This window comes from Bombina bombina, chromosome 6 (genome assembly GCF_027579735.1).
Source record: "Bombina bombina isolate aBomBom1 chromosome 6, aBomBom1.pri, whole genome shotgun sequence".
In the NCBI taxonomy this organism is placed as follows: domain Eukaryota; kingdom Metazoa; phylum Chordata; class Amphibia; order Anura; family Bombinatoridae; genus Bombina; species Bombina bombina.
The window spans coordinates 928,121,700-928,143,815 of record NC_069504.1 but is presented as its reverse complement, the minus strand read 5'-3'; the positions used below and the strand labels follow the sequence as shown (position 1 = coordinate 928,143,815).

Below are 22,116 nucleotides of genomic sequence, written 5' to 3'. Positions count from 1 at the left end.
TTTATTTGAAAAAGCAGGATTGTAAGCTCAGAAGCTGGCCTATTTTTGGCCACCTATTAGCAAGCTCTAACCATGTGCTGAACCGAAAATGGTCTGACTCCTAAGCTAACATTAATGCCTTTCAAATAAAGATAGCAAAAGAACGAAGAAAATTTGATAATAGGAGTAAATTAGAAAGTTGCTTTAAATTGCATGATCTATCTGAATCATGAAAGAAAACATTTGGGTTTAGTGTCCCTTTAATAAATCTTTTTAAAGGGAAAAAAAAAGGAATAACAAGAAAATAAAAATAAGAATTAAACATAATGCCTCACCTTTGTCACAGTGTTCTCCAGTATAGTGAGAATCACATTCACAGTATGGATCATCCCTCTCTGTCAACTTGCACTGCCCATGGTTGCAGTTCACATTTCTACAAAGGATGGAGGACTCATTTTTCTTATCACAGTACATCCCTGCGTAGCCTTCGTTACATTTGCATGTGTAAGCGTTATTTGTAGCAACACATTTTCCATGTAGGCACCTGAAGCAAAAGAAAAGCAAATGAACTCAGACATTGTATTAAAATGCACCATCTGAAGAATCCAAATTAATTAATCCCATGTGTAAACAAGTAATTGGACAAAAATATGTATTTCCTACAAAAACAGTTGGCCACATATTTATAAAATAGAAAAGCAGTTTGTGTAGGGAGATATATTTATATATAATATTAATATAGTTATGTATAAATACTACTACTAATAATAATACAAATAATCCCACCAATTTACAGCTTTGGTACACTCTAAAATGTATGCAGATATAATTTGCCACCAGTAAATTTCACATAAAACAATAAAAAAGTAGGTCTCCCCTCACCAACGTTTGGGACCCCTACAAAAATACAATACACTGTGTGGCATTTTTCCTTTAAAGGGAATTAAACGTTCATGATTCAGATAGAGCAGCAATTTTAAAAAACTTTCCAATTTACTTCCATTAACAACATGTGCACAGTATTTTTATATTTACACTTTTTGAGTCAACAGCTCCTACTGAGCATGGGCAAAAAGTCACAGAATATACGTATATGCATTTGTGATTGGCTAATGGCTGTCACATGATACAGGAAGCATGGAAATAGACATAACTTTGAAATTTGTCAGAAAAAAAATCTAGTCATTTGAACAAATTGCATTGCTTTTTATCATTTGTTTGTTGATTATGTGAATGTATTGTCTGTTCCTTTAATACTAATGATGGATGGGATAAGCTATACTACTGATTAATATTGTGTTATTTTGTTTTATCAGGGTTGTTTTGTTTTGTCAGCCATGTCATTAATTTTTAAAGGACACTGAAAGTCTTTGGCATGAATATTGCACTTGTAAACCTTTATGTATCTTATACTTTTTAAATTGAGTTTACTTTTTTGCTCTGAAATTGGATTTTTTAAATAGTTCTTAAGCATTAAAAAGTGTCTCTTTTAAAGATGTACAATAATCGAGACACTGCAGCATCATATTCACCTAAACGCAGGGGTGTCCAAACTTTGCTCTCCAGAGGTTTTGGAACTACATTTCCCATGATGCTCAGCTAGATAAAATGCTGGCTGAGCATCATTGGAAATGTAGTTCCAAAACCTCTAGAGAGCAAAGTTTGGACCCCCCTGCCCTAAAGTGACTGCACATTACTTAAACACGCAGCTTGGTTTGAAATAAAATGCATATTTTTTTATATGAAACTATTAATCTTTCAGTGCAAATTTTGTATAATTGAATACAATGTAAATAAAAATAAAACAAACTTACTTATGATTCAAACAGACATCTGTAACTTCCTGATCACAAAGTGGACCTGTCCACCCTGGGTTACATTCGCAGATAGCACTTGCTTTTTCTGTTGCGCGACAAGAGCCATGCTTGCACATGTTACAAGATTTGCACCCAGGAAATACTCCTCCAGATATGGGAGGCAGATCCCGAAAGTCTTGTAGTTCATTGTTAATACGAACATCATGGATACATCCATTAAAACCATTGGGACTACGGTCAGCCCTCTGTCGTAAAGAGGACACTCCTGATGTTGGTGGGATGCCTGTAATAAAAATTCACAGTATATTACTTGTTTCCAGAAATAAAATTGATACTTTTTACATTTTTTGCAGAATTATAATATTTTCTATGAAAAGAAATTAAAAAACATTACTTTTTTTTAATAGGTTCTTTACAGGAATTCTTTAAGAACATGTATTTTGATATGTTAATGTCACAGGTTCGTATCAAGGAATTCAAAGTTATCCAAAATACGTTTCCAATTACTGCATTAAATGTCGAATTTTTTTATAATGCAGATGATATAATTGTTGTGTACCTAGTTTGCAATGGAAACTTAATTAACTGTGAATATATTATATTATCAAAGTAATTAAGTATTTATTCCTTAATTTTTTTTGCTAATATAATGAAATAACTTGGCTAATTTTATTCTTTTATATCCAAGTTAAAATTCCTGCAAAAACAAAATAAAGGAAATCGATATTTATAATTGTAACAGGGAGGTGATAAAAATGTCTTTTATTAAATCCACTATAACGCCAGATTTATATACAACGCACTGCAGGTAGACTGGGTTTAAAAGGATATCTCTGATTGATAATACTTATCATAATGAATGATTAACACACACATGCAAATCTTAGCGTTTAGCAGCTCATTAAAGGAACACAATACTCAGAGAAGCAGCTAAGTTGATTGTATTTTAAGTTGGTGAAGGAACACACTTAAAATAGGCTGTGTTCTAACTCCCACCCCCACTAAGTGGTTGATTTGTGTTGCTGTCTTTTGTTTACATAACTTTTCTACAGTCAATACTGCAGTACTGATATTTTCATTATAGGAAGAGGTTTTAACAGGAAACCAAACAATTTCAAATAATAAAATAATTGTAAATGAGTTATTTGTAAACCATTTCATACACTCCAGCAGGTACAATAGATCATTGGGTTCAATGTCCCTTTAAACATATACAGAACTTTATTTACCTCCAAGGTAGAAAGGTGTGTTCAGGTTCAAGGAAGGCTGCTTTTGAAGTTTTCCAAGACTTTTCGGTGCCCCCTTATCAACAACCAAATTCAAGGTTTGATTCAACATCACTAGCTCAACAATATGAAACAGGCCATCGTTGATGGTTTCCACACTATGGAAAGCGAAATACAAATGAAAATAATTTATGTTGTAACTGATATAATGTCAATTGAGATTTCTGTGTAGGAGCACCAAGACCTAATATAATAATAATAAAAATAATAATAATATGTTTACTGAATACCACTAACCTTGGGCTATTCAGTATGTACTACTTGCATAAAATGTATTTGTTACATAATGTAAAGTTATTTGGAACTATTACATATTTTACACTATAATATTTAATGTAGAAAAAATAATTCACACATTCTAGGGATGATTACTAAGTTTTAAACCTTTTTGTAACTTTTAAATTTTTCCTCCCACACAAGGCTGATTGTAAAAAAATAAAAATTCTTTTACACGTTTGTTTCTAATTGGTGATTCAATTGTGCATTTTCTACTATATTTTGCTAAGCATTTTTGTTTTTCATTACATGAGTCTGTAGCCACTGATGTAAAATATTTCCCCCCCCCCAAATACTTTTTCAGCCTTCATACACACTTATACCCATAAAGGTCTAAGCAAAGTAGAATAGCATAATCAATAAATGCATAATAAAGATACAGTGCAAAAAAACATAATTTATGCTTACCTGATAAATGTATTTCTCTTGTAGTGTATCCAGTCCACGGATCATCCATTACTTGAGGGATATTCTCCTTCCCAACAGGAAGTTGCAAGAGGATCACCCACAGCAGAGCTGCTATATAGCTCCTCCCCTCACTGCCATATCCAGTCATTCGACCGAAACAAGACGAGAAAGGAGAAACCATAGGGTGCAGTGGTGACTGTAGTTTAATTAAAATTTAGACCTGCCTTAAAAGGATAGGGCGGGCCGTGGACTGGATACACTACAAGAGAAATAAATTTATCAGGTAAGCATAAATTATGTTTTCTCTTGTTAAGTGTATCCAGTCCACGGATCATCCATTACTTGTGGGATACCAATACCAAAGCTAAAGTACACGGATGATGGGAGGGACAAGGCAGGAACTTAAACGGAAGGAACCACTGCCTGTAGAACCTTTCTCCCAAAAACAGCCTCCGAAGAAGCAAAAGTGGCAAATTTGTAAAATTTTGAAAAGGTGTGAAGCGAAGACCAAGTCGCAGCCTTGCAAATCTGTTCAACAGAGGCCTCATTTTTAAAGGCCCAGGTGGAAGCCACAGCTCTAGTAGAATGAGCTGTAATCCTTTCAGGGGGCTGCTGTCCAGCAGTCTCATAGGCTAAGCGTATTATGCTCCGAAGCCAAAAGGAGAGAGAGGTTGCCGAAGCTTTTTGACCTCTCCTCTGTCCAGAGTAAACGACAAACAGGGCAGATGTTCGACGAAAATCTTTAGTAGCCTGTAAGTAAAACTTCAAGGCATGGACTACGTCCAGATTATGCAAAAGACGTTCCTTCTTTGAAGAAGGATTAGGACACAATGATGGAACAACAATCTCTTGATTGATATTCCTGTTGGTAAAAACCCAGGTTTGGTACGCAGAACTACCTTGTCTGAATGAAAAATCAGATAAGGAGAATCACAATGTAAGGCAGATAACTCAGAAATAGCCATTAAAAACAGAACTTTCCAAGATAAAAGTTTAATATCAATGGAATGAAGGGGTTCAAACGGAACTCCCTGAAGAACTTTAAGAACCAAGTTTAAGCTCCACGGGGGAGCAACAGTTTTAAACACAGGCTTAATCCTAACCAAAGCCTGACAAAATGCCTGGACGTCTGGAACTTCTGCCAGACGCTTGTGCAAAAGAATAGACAGAGCAGAGATCTGTCCTTTTAAAGAACTAGCTGATAAGCCTTTGTCCAAACCCTCTTGGAGAAAGGACAATATCCAAGGAATCCTAACCTTACTCCATGAGTAACTCTTGGATTCACACCAATAAAGATATTTACGCCATATCTTATGGTAGATTTTCCTGGTGACAGGCTTCCAAGCCTGTATTAAGGTATCAATGACTGACTCAGAGAAGCCACGCCTTGATAGAATCAAGCGTTCAATCTCCATGCAGTCAGTCTCAGAGAAAGTAGATTTGGATGATTGAAAGGACCTTGTATTAGAAGGTCCTGCCTCAGAGGCAGAGTCCATGGTGGAAGAGATGACATGTCCACTAGGTCTGCATACCAGGTCCTGCGTGGCCACGCAGGCGCGATCAGAATCACCGATGCTCTCTCCTGTTTGATTTTGGCAATCAGTCGAGGGAGCAGAGGAAACGGTGGAAACACATAGGCCAGGTTGAAGAACCAAGGAGCTGCTAGAGCATCTATCAGCGTTGCTCCCGGGTCCCTGGATCTGGATCCGTAACAAGGAAGCTTGGCGTTCTGGCGAGACGCCATGAGATCCAGTTCTGGTTTGCCCCAACGATGGACCAGTTGAGCAAACACCTCCGGATGAAGTTCCCACTCCCCCGCATGAAAAGTCTGACGACTTAGAAAATCTGCCTCCCAGTTCTCTACGCCTGGGATGTGGATCGCTGACAGGTGGCAAGAGTGAGACTCTGCCCAGCGAATTATCTTTGAGACTTCTAACATTGCTAGGGAACTCCTGGTTCCCCCTTGATGGTTGATGTAAGCCACAGTCGTGATGTTGTCCGACTGAAATCTGATGAACCTCAGTGTTGCTAACTAAGGCCAAGCTAGAAGAGCATTGAATATTGCTCTTAACTCCAGAATATTTATTGGGAGGAGTTTCTCCTCCTGAGTCCACGATCCCTGAGCCTTCAGGGAGTTCCAGACTGCGCCCCAACTTAGAAGGCTGGCATCTGTTGTTACAATCGTCCAATCTGGCCTGCGAAAGGTCATATCCTTGGACAGATGGACCCGAGAAAGCCACCAGAGAAGAGAATCTCTGGTCTCTTGATCCAGATTTAGTAGAGGGGACAAATCTGAGTAATCCCCATTCCACTGACTTAGCAGCGGTCTGAGATGCAGGCGCGCAAATGGCACTATGTCCATTGCCGCTACCATTAAGCCGATTACTTCCATGCACTGAGCCACTGACGGGCGTGGAATGGAATGAAGGACACAGCAAGCATTTAGAAGTTTTGATAACCTGGACTCCGTCAGGTAAATTTTCATCTCTACAGAATCTATAAGAGTCCCTAGGAAGGAGACTCTTGTGAGTGGTGATAGAGAACTCTTTTCCACGTTCACTTTCCACCCATGCAACCTCAGAAATGCCAGAACTATCTCTGTATGAGACTTGGCAATTTGAAAGCTTGACGCCTGTATCAGGATGTCGTCTAGATACGGAGCCACCGCTATGCCTCGCGGTCTTAGAACCGCCAGAAGTGAGCCCAGAACCTTTGTAAAAATTCTCGGGGCAGTGGCCAACCCGAAGGGAAGAGCTACAAATTGGTAATGCCTGTCTAGAAAGGCAAACCTTAGGAACCGATAATGATCTTTGTGAATCGGTATGTGAAGGTAGGCATCCTTTAAGTCCACTGTGGTCATGTACTGACCCTCTTGGATCATGGGTAGGATGGTCCGAATAGTTTCCATTTTGAATGATGGAACTCTGAGGAATTTGTTTAAGATCTTTAGATCCAAGATTAGTCTGAAGGTTCCCTCTTTCTTGGGAACCACAAACAGATTTGAATAAAATCCCTGTCCTTGTTCCGTCCGCGGAACTGGATGGATCACTCCCATTACTAGGAGGTCTTGCACACAGCTTAGGAATGCCTCTTTCTTTATCTGGTTTGATGATAATCTTGAAAGATGAAATCTCCCTTGTGGAGGAGAAGCTTTGAAGTCCAGAAGATATCCCTGAGATATGATCTCCAACGCCCAGGGATCCTGAACATCTCTTGCCCACGCCTGGGCGAAGAGAGAAAGTCTGCCCCCCACTAGATCCGTTTCCGGATAGGGGGCCGTTCCTTCATGCTGTCTTGGGGGCAGCAGCAGGCTTCCTGGCCTGCTTGCCCTTGTTCCAGGACTGGTTAGGTTTCCAGGCCTGTCTGGAATGAGCAACAGTTCCCTCTTGTTTTGAAGCGGAGGAAGTTGATGCTGCTCCTGCCTTGAAATTTCGAAAGGCACGAAAATTAGACTGTTTGGCCTTTGATTTGGCCCTGTCCTGAGGAAGGGTATGACCCTTGCCTCCAGTAATGTCAGCAATAATTTCCTTCAAGCCAGGCTCGAATAAGGTCTGCCCCTTGAAAGGAATGTTAAGTAATTTAGACTTTGAAGTCACGTCAGCTGACCAGGATTTAAGCCATAGCGCCCTACGCGCCTGGATGGCGAATCGGGAATTCTTAGCCGTTAGTTTAGTCAAATGAACAATGGCATCAGAAACAAATGAGTTAGCTAGCTTAAGCGTTCTAAGCTTGTCAATAATTTCCTCCAATGGAGCTGTATGGATGGCCTCTTCCAGGGCCTCAAACCAGAATGCTGCCGCAGCAGTGACAGGCGCAATGCATGCAAGGGGCTGTAAAATAAAACCTTGTTGAATAAACATTTTCTTAAGGTAACCCTCCAATTTTTTATCCATTGGATCTGAAAAAGCACAACTGTCCTCAACTGGGATAGTGGTACGCTTTGCTAAAGTAGAAACTGCTCCCTCCACCTTAGGGACCGTCTGCCATAAGTCCCGTGTAGTGGCGTCTATTAGAAACATTTTTCTAAATATAGGAGGTGGGGAAAAGGGCACACCGGGTCTATCCCACTCCTTGCTAATAATTTCTGTAAGCCTTTTAGGTATAGGAAAAACGTCAGTACACACCGGCACCGCATAGTATCTATCCAGCCTACACAATTTCTCTGGAATTGCAACTGTGTTACAGTCATTCAGAGCAGCTAATACCTCCCCAAGCAATACACGGAGGTTCTCAAGCTTAAATTTAAAATTAGAAATCTCTGAATCAGGTTTCCCCGAGTCAGAGATGTCACCCACAGACTGAAGCTCTCCGTCCTCATGTTCTGCATACTGTGACACAGTATCAGACATGGCTCTAACAGCATTTGCGCGCTCTGTATCTCTCCTAACCCCAGAGCTATCGCGCTTGCCTCTTAATTCAGGCAATCTAGATAATACCTCTGACAGGGTATTATTCATGATTGCAGCCATGTCCTGCAAGGTAATCGCTATGGGCGTCCCTGATGTAATTGGCGCCATATTAGCGTGCGTCCCCTGAGCGGGAGTCGAAGGGTCTGACACGTGGGGAGAGTTAGTCGGCATAACTTCCCCCTCAACAGAACCCTCTGGTGATAATTCTTTTATACAGGGAGTGCAGAATTATTAGGCAAGTTGTATTTTTGAGGATTAATTTTATTATTGAACAACAACCATGTTCTCAATGAACCCAAAAAACTCATTAATATCAAAGCTGAATATTTTTGGAAGTAGTTTTTAGTTTGTTTTTAGTTTTAGCTATTTTAGGGGGATATCTGTGTGTGCAGGTGACTATTACTGTGCATAATTATTAGGCAACTTAACAAAAAACAAATATATACCCATTTAAATTATTTATTTTTACCAGTGAAACCAATATAACATCTCAACATTCACAAATATACATTTCTGACATTCAAAAACAAAACAAAAACAAATCAGTGACCAATATAGCCACCTTTCTTTGCAAGGACACTCAAAAGCCTGCCATCCATGGATTCTGTCAGTGTTTTGATCTGTTCACCATCAACATTGCGTGCAGCAGCAACCACAGCCTCCCAGACACAGTTCAGAGAGGTGTACTGTTTTCCCTCCTTGTAAATCTCACATTTGATGATGGACCACAGGTTCTCAATGGGGTTCAGATCAGGTGAACAAGGAGGCCATGTCATTAGATTTTCTTCTTTTATACCCTTTCTTGCCAGCCACGCTGTGGAGTACTTGGACGCGTGTGATGGAGCATTGTCCTGCATGAAAATCATGTTTTTCTTGAAGGATGCAGACTTCTTCCTGTACCACTGCTTGAAGAAGGTGTCTTCCAGAAACTGGCAGTAGGACTGGGAGTTGAGCTTGACTCCATGCTCAACCCGAAAAGGCCCCACAAGCTCATCTTTGATGATACCAGCCCAAACCAGTACTCCACCTCCACCTTGCTGGCGTCTGAGTCGGACTGGAGCTCTCTGCCCTTTACCAATCCAGCCACGGGCCCATCCATCTGGCCCATCAAGACTCACTCTCATTTCATCAGTCCATAAAACCTTAGAAAAATCAGTCTTGAGATATTTCTTGGCCCAGTCTTGACGTTTCAGCTTGTGTGTCTTGTTCAGTGGTGGTCGTCTTTCAGCCTTTCTTACCTTGGCCATGTCTCTGAGTATTGCACACCTTGTGCTTTTGGGCACTCCAGTGATGTTGCAGCTCTGAAATATGGCCAAACTGGTGGCAAGTGGCATCTTGGCAGCTGCACGCTTGACTTTTCTCAGTTCATGGGCAGTTATTTTGCGCCTTGGTTTTTCCACACGCTTCTTGCGACCCTGTTGACTATTTTGAATGAAACGCTTGATTGTTCGATGATCACACTTCAGAAGCTTTGCAATTTTAAGAGTGCTGCATCCCTCTGCAAGATATCTCACTATTTTTGACTTTTCTGAGCCTGTCAAGTCCTTCTTTTGACCCATTTTGCCAAAGGAAAGGAAGTTGCCTAATAATTATGCACACCTGATATAGGGTGTTGATGTCATTAGACCACACCCCTTCTCATTACAGAGATGCACATCACCTAATATGCTTAATTGGTAGTAGGCTTTTGAGCCTATACAGCTTGGAGTAAGACAACATGCATAAAGAGGATGATGTGGTCAAAATACTCATTTGCCTAATAATTCTGCACTCCCTGTAGATAAAGACTGATCTTTACTGTTTAAGGTGAAATCAATACATTTAGTACACATTCTCCTATGGGGCTCCACCATGGCTTTCAAACATAATGAACAAGTAGGTTCCTCTGTGTCAGACATGTTTAAACAGACTAGCAATGAGACTAGCAAGCTTGGAAAACACTTTAAAACAAGTTTACAAGCAATATAAAAAACGTTACTGCGCCTTTAAGAAACACAAATTTTCCCAAATTTTGAAATAACAGTGAAAAAATGCAGTTACACTAACGAAATTTTTACAGTGTATGTAATAAGTTAGCAGAGCATTGCACCCACTTGCAAATGGATGATTAACCCCTACCAAAAACAGAATAACAAATGACAAAAACGTTTTTTAACAGCTCTACTGTGGCTTTTTACCTCCCTCAATACGACTTTTGAAGACTTTTGAGCCCTTCAGAGAAGTCCTGGATCATGCAGGAAGAAGCTGGATGTGCAAAAAATGCCAAAATAGGCCCCTCCCACTCATATTACAACAGTGGGAAGCCTCCAGGAACTGTTCCTAGGCAAAATTCAAGCCAGCCATGTGGAAAAAACTAGGCCCCAATAAGTTTTATCACCAAACATATGTAAAAAACGATTAAACATGCCAGCAAACGTTTTAAAATACACTTTTATAAGAGTATGTATCTCTATTAATAAGCCTGATACCAGGCGCAATCACTGCATTTAAGGCTTTACTTACATTACTTCGGTATCAGCAGCAAATATTTTAACTGCACATACCTTATTGCAGGAAAACCAGCAAGCTATTCCCCCTCTGAAGTTACCTCATTTCTCAGAATATGTGAGAACAGCAAAGGATCTTAGTTACTTCTGCTAAGATCATAGAAAACGCAGGCAGATTATTCTTCTAAATACTGCCTGAGATAAACAGTACACTCCGGTACCATTTAAAAATAACAAACTTTTGATTGAAGAAATAAACTAAGTATAAAACACCACAGTCCTCTTATGACCTCCATCTTAGTTGAGAGTTGCAAGAGAATGACTGGATATGGCAGTGAGGGGAGGAGCTATATAGCAGCTCTGCTGTGGGTGATCCTCTTGCAACTTCCTGTTGGGAAGGAGAATATCCCTCAAGTAATGGATGATCCGTGGACTGGATACACTTAACAAGAGAAACACAGTTTGAATTTCAAACGATTAATAGATTTTTCTGAAAAGTGACAGTTAGTTACATCTTCCTTCCTAATGTGTCACCTGACAGCCATCAACCAATCACAAAATGCATATACATATATCCTGTGAATCTTGCACATGCTCAGTAGGAGCTGGTGCCTCAGAAAGTGTGCTTAGAAACACACTGTGCATATTTAGACAATGGAAGTGAATTGGAAAATGTGCTCTATCTGAATCAGTTAAATTTTTATTTGACTGTCCCCTTTAAATTCAAGGATCGGGCAGGATAATATAACTGCATACCAATGCTTAGAGCTGTGTTTTTCAATTACAGTCCTCAGGGCACACTAACATGCCAGAGTTTTAGGATATCTGAACTAGAGCACAGATTAAATAATCATCTGATCAGTAACCATGTTATTAACCTAATCTTTTCCAAGCTTATCTTGAAAATCTGACCTCTTAGTTTACCCCGAAGACTGGAATTTAGAAATACTGGCTTAGAGACACATTACATATACCTGATCCCATGCCTTTTTTTAAATAAATAATGATTCTTAAATATTCCAACCTTAGCTTTTTATTAGATATAATATTTTCAGATCTTTCCAGACCCCTCCAAATGCAGAAGAACCAATTAGTTATTATGAAATGTACTTTGTTCTCTTAATATCCTTTTGTTGAAAAGTATACCTAGATAAGCTCAGGAGCTAGTTGGTTATTGGAACTTGCTATACCTACATGCCTCTTGTCATTGGCTCTTTCCTTTTGTTCAGCTAGCTCCCAGTAGTGCATTCCTGCTCTGGAGCTAACTTTAATGTTTATCTTCTTCGCAGGGGTTAAACACATAGTTGTATGCAGGCAATAGTGCAATAATAAAATGTTCTAACACATTTGTATGCAGATCTTTCACTATGCAGTATTTAAAGGGACATACATCCAGGAATTGTTCTTTACGATTCAGATAGAGCAGGCAGTTTTAAACAACTTAATAGTTAAGCTTAGGAATAAACACATGGCTGGAGCACTATATAGCAGCGGTTTTGCAAGAATGTTATCCATTTGCAAGATCACTAGATGTCAGCACTATTCCCTGCCATGTAGTGTTCCAGACTCCTACCTAGGTATCTCTTCAACAAACAATACCATGAGAACAAAGCAAATTTGATATTATAAGTAAATTAGAAACTTTTTAACCACTTAGATGCACATGATGGCCTATGTCCGTTGTGCACATTGCAGCCTGTGGGTGCATGACAAGCTCTTTTTGTCATGCATGGGGATCACCGATCACACACTGTTTTCAGTGATCCACCACACTACAAGCCGTGGATCTCTGGTCGCCTAGTGGGCGGCACTTCCAGGCTTTATGGGAGTGCCAGTGATATGCACGTGGTGACATCACAAAGAGGGCAAAACCGGAAAGCTTGGTATAGCTGCAAGGGAGTTGGATGGGGGAGATTCCTAAAACCCCTCAATTTCAGCTCCCTAGGTGGCTACAATGCTTCAGGACTCCTCATTTGAAAGAGAATCGCCTGCTCTTTCAAATGGTGGTGTTCTTGGAGCAGTACCACAAAGCAGATGTAAAATAAAGTTAAAAAAAAAACATATGGGCATGTGCTTGGGAATTGGTCATTATATGTGCAATAAACAATTTCTGGTTTGTCTAGAGACCCCTAATAAAGATTATTTTCTAGTAGAAAAATAACTGTACACTGGGGCCTCTTTAATCTATATTATAGCCCAAAAGCCCATATGGGCCCCTATTTCACCTGTGGCTGTCCTTGATGACAATTTAGTAAGGTGATCACAGTAACAGCAGTGGTGACTTTTACTATTATTTACTGACATTTAATCAAATTTGTGCAGCAGCTATTTCATATGCCATGAATTATAAATATAATAATGGTATATTATGAATCTGCTGGGCCTGCTGAAAAAAAAATATTCAGAATTTAAAAGTAGGTAGCAAAAAAAAAAGCTCAAAATTGGCTCAGCATAGGGTAAAAAAAGGCTTAGCAGCAAAAGGGTTAAAAATCGTATGCTTTTTTTTCAATCACAAAAGAACATTTTTGGGTTTCATATCCCTTTAATTGTTGATATATTTTATACATATATAATGTCCCTTTAAGGTTCGTTGTAATCCTTTTACTCTTCCTGGTCTTACAAAATGACTACAGCATTGTTAAACTAATGGTTTATAAGATGGAGCGAAAGTAACTTGCTCCCACTCTCTTGTTCACACAATTAAAAATGTAAAGCTTTGAATAAATAAATCTGAAACAATATTGTCTGAATTTATGAAGGGTCTGCTGCTAAAATATATATGTAACCTATCAGGACAGCCAGATTTCCACCCAGACATTTGGAGACAGTGGTTTGGCACAAAACAAAGTTGGAAAACCACAAAACATTTTGCAATATATTGCACCCTGGATCACATCGAGCTTGCTGTACATTTATCCACAGCTCTTTAACCATTCCAAATAGTAAAAAAGAGTTAATTATTAGGCAGGTAAATTAATTTAAAATCAATATGTTATGGTGGAATATGAACTAGATAATATACAGGGTTAAAATAAATAAATATATATATCTATAATATATCTATCTATCTATCTATCTATCTATCTATCTATATATATATATATATATATATCCATCCATCCTAAAAAAAGCAGGCAGAATAATGCCAATTTGTTTGTGTAGATGCTCATAATGAACAAGGAAAATAATAAATAAAGCTACATTTTTTTCAGAATTTGCATCTTTCTTGTGATTTAACTTTTTTTCTAGGATTTTGTTGAATGTTGAAATAGTTTATTTAGGGAAGTAAAAAAAAGTTTAACATTCAGATATGTAATAAATTCAAGTGCAAAGTTTATTTCTGAGTAGGGCAATGAATAAAAAATACAGTCTACCCACATTAATGGAACAATATCAAACCCAGAGAAAAATACCAGCTTTGCTTTTTGATCTTCAGGGTAGGTAGTGCTGGTATTTTCATGCCAAGTGTGCCTGTGGGTGTGTGAGCAACTGAACACTAAAACAGTAATACACACTGATGCCTCTTTTGTTTATTCAAGGTTAGACGATAGCACAGCTGAGAAACAGTAACATTCTACAATTAATGGGTAGAACTAGATTTGTATGCATCTCTCTCTCTCTCTCTCTCTCTCTCTCTCTCTCTCTCTCTCTCTCTCTCTCTCTCTCTCTCTCAGAGGCTTGACATCCAAAAGGAGGACTTTTATCCCTAACTGGAAATAGAAACATTCTGCAGAATATTCATCAGTCTTGGCACCTGTTGCCTTTATACTTTGTATACTACAAAAGCAAATACTATTATTCACAGCAATGAGATACAATAATCTAAGGAGATCTCATGTATAAATCACATTAGTTCAGTCAACAGAGATTTGATTGTGATGTATTTTGTATTTTTAATTGTATTTGTATTTTTAATTGTATTTGTATTGTTATTTGAATTATTCATTTAAAATAGGCATTGAAATTATATTTGTTGTTTAAAAATGGAAAAGATAAATGTAAATGTTTCCTATATAGTAAAAGTACCTCCATGTTATAACAAAAGTTATCACTGATTAAAAACCTGTTCTCCATATCCTCTCTGCTGTGGCTAGTTGGGGACAGTTAAAACTGAGCTGATAAAAGTAACAGAGTGATTTTAGGTCTTTTTTTTCATCTATACTTGCTAAAAACAAGCTTTAAACAATTTTGATAACCTAAATTGTTTCCCATAGACTTGGTTTGTCTAACTAATAAAGGCACAATGAATGTATTGACACTTTCACACTAGCAGAAGGAATTTCACTCTGTGTTGGGTATCAGGCGGCATATACACATATTAGCACTGTGGAATTTTTGGTGTTCTACAAAAAAACTGACAATAATAGTAGTAATAATAATAATAATAATAATAAGTGGAAAATACTTCCTTAACCAGCTTACTGCAATATTAATCATGTCCGCTGTCCCTTTCTAGCTACTGTAAATGTACAATAAAAATGAAATGGAAGAATCAGTAATGTGTATTTTTTCCAGAAAGATATCTCTCTGAGTCTATGGGAATCAACACTTGAATATGAATTTTTGTTATTTTGAATGTTCCCAGTTTGATTGTTGGAAAACATATTCAAATGTAGGTTTCCGTATAAATGAAAACACTTTTGAAATAAAATCTTTAGGTCTCTAAAACCATTTTACACACACACACACACACACATACTGTATATATGTGTGTGTGTATGCATATATATATATATATATATATATATATATATATATATATATATATATATATATTAGTAACTTTCAAAATAGCAAAATAAACATTTGACAAATATTTTTAGGTTTACCCATCCTAAAAAAATATTCAAAGGAGAAAACAAAAGGTCCAGTTTTGTTCTGTTTTCTTAATGCCATTTTTTTTTTTTTTACACATTTTCCCCTATTCATTTTAACGCAACATAAATAATAAAACTCTACACAATAGCAGTTGCCAACCTTGTACCTTAGGTGGCACTGTTACCTTATAAACAGGGAAATACATTACATTTACAGACAATTTAAAATGCATAGTATTTTGTTAGCAAAAGTGCTTCTGTAGCACACATATATAAACATACAACCAGCTTTTTGTGCCATGGCCAAAAAAATAAATACCTTCATCTTAAGTTATTTTTCCATATAATTTCTCATTTTCCACAATCAGGTAATTACCAAATGGACTACTATCAGGTAATATCACAATGGGAGGCCTATTTCCTCTAGTTGGTGTTACCCATTATTCATTAAATTTCTTACTACTTGTGGTCATGGAGCCAATATTTTAACAGCCGGCATTAAAGCAATTATCCTTTTATACAGAACTATTAATAGCAAAAACACAATGATTTGGAAAAGGAGCAAAAACTATTCAAGTTTTCAATTTCTTTTTTTGGCATGAAAATGACTGAGCTTAAAGCATTGTGTATTAGTGTAACATTGTTTAACCTTTTCCTCTACCTAAATAAGCATGGGAGGCCTCTGAAAACCAACATAGTGTATTGTAAGCGCATCTGAAATATGGCTGTTTGCTCACAACTTTCTGCACAGAACAGACCTCTGCAAATAGCCTTTAATTGCTACAATTAGCAAATGGGAAAAAGGCTGTTTTAGGATTAAGACTTTTGTTAAGCTGTTTATTTCACTGAGAGAGCAGAACGTTAAAGGGCAAACTCAGATTTCATACACAGCATGTTACATTTATTATGTTTGTAAAATATATATTTATTTATTTTTAAAAGAGAGCGAGAGATAAGGAGCAAGAAAGATAGAAAAAACGGTACCAACCCGCCCATACAAAATCTCTGTAGCATCATAGGTGGCCCTCCTGTATTAATATTAAAGGGACAGTCTAGTCCTGACAATCTTTTTTTCTAATTGCACTCTGCTTTAACACACCGGAGCATATTATTATTATTATTATTATTTTTATTATGTAAATATATCCATTTAAAGCAGGAACACAACCTTATTTTTGCTCTGATGGTAGGATTGTCTGAGACCCCATTACATTATACTCACATTTATGATTAATGTAAAGCTTTAAAAGCAAATTAGCTTGTGATCACATTTTTAGTTAAAGAGATACAAAATTAAAAATGAAACTATCATGATTCAGATAGTTTACAGATCCAAAACAGCACACAGCACGTGAGATAATTAACTGAGGTCCAGATTACGAGTGGAGCGCAAATAATGATTCCAGCGTTATTTGCGATAGAAGTAAGCTTGTCGGGTTGCACTCATATTACGAGCTGAAAGTAAACTGTGTTTCGCTCTCGCACTAAACCGACAAGTGCAGAACGCCAAAGCTAGAATATTGTGTGTGTGTGTGTGTGTGAAATATTTACAGTAAATACATAGTTAAAACCACTATTAAAAATGAATATTGCATAAATATGCTTTAACATGTTTTCATTTGCTTAACTCCAAAGGGCTCCAATGCACTTGAATATATGTCTAGATATGTGTACATATGTCTGTAAAGACACATATATATATATATATATATATAAATACATAAATACACAAATACACATGTACACTCTCTCACACACACACACATATATATATAAATACATAAATACACATGTACACTCGCTCACACACACACATATATATATATAAAAATACATAAATACACAAATACACATGTACACTCTCTCACACACACATATATATATATATATATATAAATACATAAATACACAAATACACATGTACACTCTCACACACACACACACATATATATATAAATACACAAATACACATGTACACTCACACACACACACACATATATATAAATACATAAATACACATGTACACTCTCTCACACACACACACACACACATATATATATAAATACACAAATACACATGTACACTCACACACACACACACATATATATAAATACATAAATACACATGTACACTCTCTCACACACACACACACACACATATATATATAAATACACAAATACACATGTACACTCTCTCACACACACACACACACATATATATATAAATACACAAATACACATGTACACTCTCTCACACACACACACACACATATATATATAAATACACAAATACACATGTACACTCACACACACACACACATATATATATAAATACACAAATACACATGTACACTCACACACACACACACATATATATATAAATACACAAATACACATGTACACTCACACACACACACACATATATATAAATACATAAATACACATGTACACTCTCTCACACACACACACACACACACACATATATATATATATATATATATATATATATATATATATATATATATATATATATATATATATATATAAATACACATGTACACTCTCTCACACACACACACACATATATATATATAAATACACAAATACACATGTACACTCACACACACACACACATATATATAAATACATAAATACACATGTACACTCTCTCACACACACACACACACACACACATATATATATATAAATACACAAATACACATGTACACTCTCTCACACACACACACACACATATATATATATAAATACACAAATACACATGTACACTCTCTCTCACACACACACACACACATATATATATATAAATACACAAATACACATGTACACTCTCTCACACACACACACACACACATATATATATATATATATATATATATATATATATATATATATATATATATATATATATATATATATAAAATGCATATCTATCTTCCTTTTTTTTCTAGCAACTGAGACCTCATATATTTGAGACTTTTGTGTGCACTATCTTTTTGAATTTCTTTATTAGATAGTGTTATTATGAGTGTACCTACCTTGTAATGTACTTTTGATGTGTTTCGCGAAACAGTTAACCAGAGGCTCTGAAGTTGTGGTAATCATTCTAGCGTAACTTGCGTTTGCGCTCAATACATTTACTTTCAACTTGTAATACCAGTGGTAAGTCTGACGAGCACCAACCCCCCACAGTAAACCCCTTATCTCACCTGCGCAAAAGTTTGTTCTCCACTCGTAATCTAGCCCTTCGTAAACAGTCTGATGAATGAATATGGCAGAAATTCAGTACCTCTCTACTTCTACATGCACTATTTTGGTAGGGGAAAAACAGTTACAATAAATTTTTTATACCCTGCTAAAGTGCAACTGTGCGACCCACTAGTTTGCCTTATGGAAGGTTGTGCCCTGACCACAGTGTCTAAAAGTTGCCAATCTCAGAAATTTTAAAATAAAAAAAGGCAAAGTTATTTTTATTTTTTGAAGTTTTACTTTGTATTGAAAATTGTCTAAAACAGAATGCTGGGGCTAGGAAAGCTTTTGAACAAGGAAGGGCCTTGGTTTTAATTTAGACTTTAAAATGAAGATGTGTTTAGATATGTCCCAGACACTGTACTGTACAAACTAGAATAAAGCAAATCAGTTAAAACAAAACTAAATCGAGGAAACGAGACATTACAAAAATACAAACGGCATTGTACAATGTTATTTCTGGAAATAGTGCTTGAATAGAGCTAAAACTATTAGGAGTAGTTAATAGCTTCCATTACGTTTAATTACTTTTGGCCCAACTCAAAGAAACTTTAGACATGGAATTGTGTAGCTAGAATCAATATTTCTTCATAAATGAATATGTTCTTTGTTAACAGGAAATGCTGTACTTAAAGAGCAAAATGTTTTAAAGTAGGCTTTACCCAGTAAATTAGAAGTGAATTTCTAAAGCTATGCAGTATTTCTTCCTCCAATTGTGGTGTTGTAGAAACAGAAGAATGACATTTTATCATTATAAAAATTATACTAAATATTTATGAGCATTTGGAGATGTCAGAAACCTTTAAAAATCCTGCCAACATGCTTTCTACTATAATTTAGTAGCATACACAGTGGTTTCAAAGCAGCAGGGTTTTCTGGGAGACAATATGTAAATGATCACCCCCTATGTTACTTATGGAACCTTTAAATACAGTAGATTTGCATAATCCATAAATGCACAGTAAAAAGACAACACAATAGCACATACTCTATTTCCCTGCCCACTGTCATGTGACATCCACCAGCCAACTTCAGACTCATATATGTACACACTGTAAACTCTTGCACATGCTCGGTAGGAGCTGCTGCATTATGAAGTGTACATATAAAAAAGGTGAGCACAAACTGTAAAGTCGTTTAAAATAACCCTATCTGAATAATGAAAGCTTAATTTTGACTTTAGTGTTCCTTTATTATCTCAGATTAAAAGCAGAAAAGTCCCACCTCCTTTAGTCCCTGGGCTTTAACGCCGTTAGGACAGCATTGGAATGTCCTACCTTATATGGCATCCTGCAGCCTCCTCCTTTCTGGGAATGAAAAATTGGACCAGGGGCGTGCCTAGCAGTGTAGGCAGTCGCCCATGATCCGATCCTGGCCTTGAAATCACGTGATTGCAACAACAATTGCGTGATTTCCCTTTTCAAACAAACGTATACATTAATATTTAGAACAGTTGCAAGTAATTTGTAGCCCAAGGCTTTATATTTTGGGGTCTTCCTCCAGAAGAGAATAAATTGTGTACACAAAAAATAAATATAAAACTAGCCTGACACAATTAAATGCAAACTGTGACACCATCACACATCTTCTTAAAATAGTTTCTTTATTAAAGGGACCCATCCTTATGCAAAAAGATATTTGGGGTTTTACTAAAAAATATTTAGGGCTTAAGCATGGCTTTCTCCTCACCCTGATATATGGCAAAAAATTGTATTTTAGAAACTATAAAAAGGTCAATTGTGTTTTTTGTGTAGTTCAGATTTTGCTATTTAAAAAATATATATATATATATTTATATACTGTATATATATATATATATATATATATATATATATATATATATATATATATATACATGCAGTATATATATATATATATATATTTATATATATATATATATATACATATCTACTGTATATGCACACACACAAACAGTATATATATATATATATATATATATATATATATATATGTATTGTTATTCATTGTGATTAATTAAATCACATAATTTACATAAATAATATATTATTTACTTCAATCATGTGATTTAATTAATCACAATAAATAGCAATACATTTAAATGGGAGACTGTTTTCTCTTAATGTGTTTCCAATGACTTCAGAGTAGTAAACATATGAGAAAATGCTAATTTGGGTTTATTTTTGAATATGCAATAGCTGTTTTTATCTTAGTTGAACCACAACCAATTTAAATGGACTAAGCTTGCAGAAATTGCAGATACACTTATCTTATCTCTCTCTCTATATACGCAAATTTTAATAGTTATAGAGAGTAACTAAAATTAACATTTTAGTACCCATCTCTCCTATCCCCCAATGGGTTGCTGCAGATTCTTGTTTTCATAGCTTTTCATGAGATATTACAGCAGTATTCATAATTTCATTATAGGTGGCAGTTTCAAAAGGAATGGTTTATAAACAATTTAATCAGTGGTGGTTCTACACGGGGGCCTACAGGGGCCAGTTCCCCTGTAAAAATGTCCCTGCCCCCCCCCCGTGACCCCCCTGAGCTAACTGAATAATAAAATGAAAATTAAATAATTTAATGATCAAGTTATTACGATTTTATGCGCAAGCGCCAAAAGCAGAGCTAATGTAATGTGACTCAGCGTTCTACACAGACTAATTAGAGCGACGCATCCAAACACTGCCTTGCCAGATGCGAGATGAGAATGAGAACGGCAGCAACGAGTACTGAAGTCAAGAGAGGAGCTACTAATGTCTTTTTGCAATAGGCGAAGGTAAGCAAAACTATTTCATCTCGTAAAGTGATTTGTTGCACGTAACCATGTTACTGTTGTTCCTAATCCTCACTCCGATAAGAAAATCAAGTTTGTAAATGTCTGGTCTAGCTATGTTTAAATATCTAAGCAAACTCATCAAAGCAGAAGCAAATATCCGAATGTCAGTATCCTAGCTAGTTCTACACAATGTTGTAATGTTAACCATGTAACTGTATCAGTCTTGGCTGTTGCATTTCGATAAATAATAAATTTATTGAGTAAAGTAATCAACAGTATCTGCCCGTGACCATGATAAGTAGGGAGGGATGGTTACTTGTAAAATGAGACGTATGCGCAGCATACGGTATGCCTCTACGTTGTTTTTCTTCTTCTAGGACTAGTAGTCATCATGAAACGAGGAAGGGACATTGCAGCCTTTTTTGCCCCAGTAAATAAAAAAGTGAGAGAAACATATCAAGGTATTGAGAGAGCTGAGGAGCTGGAAGAGCGAGAGACAGAGGAGTTGGTGGAGGCTGGAGAGAAGGCCGGTGATGAAAGTGAGGGCACTGACACAGAGAGGGACATTCCAGAGGGTGAGGATGAAGAAGAGGGTGAGGAGGAAGAAAACA

The 22,116-nt window shown here is 36.7% G+C and overlaps 1 protein-coding gene across 1 annotated transcript in view; it reads right to left on the bottom strand.

Moving 5' to 3' along the window:
* Positions 1-22,116, bottom strand: part of SLIT3 (slit guidance ligand 3) — an 890,559-nt gene that overhangs the window by 5,908 nt on the left and 862,535 nt on the right. Inside the window, exons 33-35 of the mRNA XM_053718567.1 lie at positions 3,026-3,180; positions 1,794-2,079; positions 315-523 (exon numbers count right to left, since the gene is read on the bottom strand). Coding sequence (XP_053574542.1) covers positions 315-523; positions 1,794-2,079; positions 3,026-3,180 — 650 coding nt within the window. The remainder of the gene's footprint in view (positions 1-314; positions 524-1,793; positions 2,080-3,025; positions 3,181-22,116) is intronic.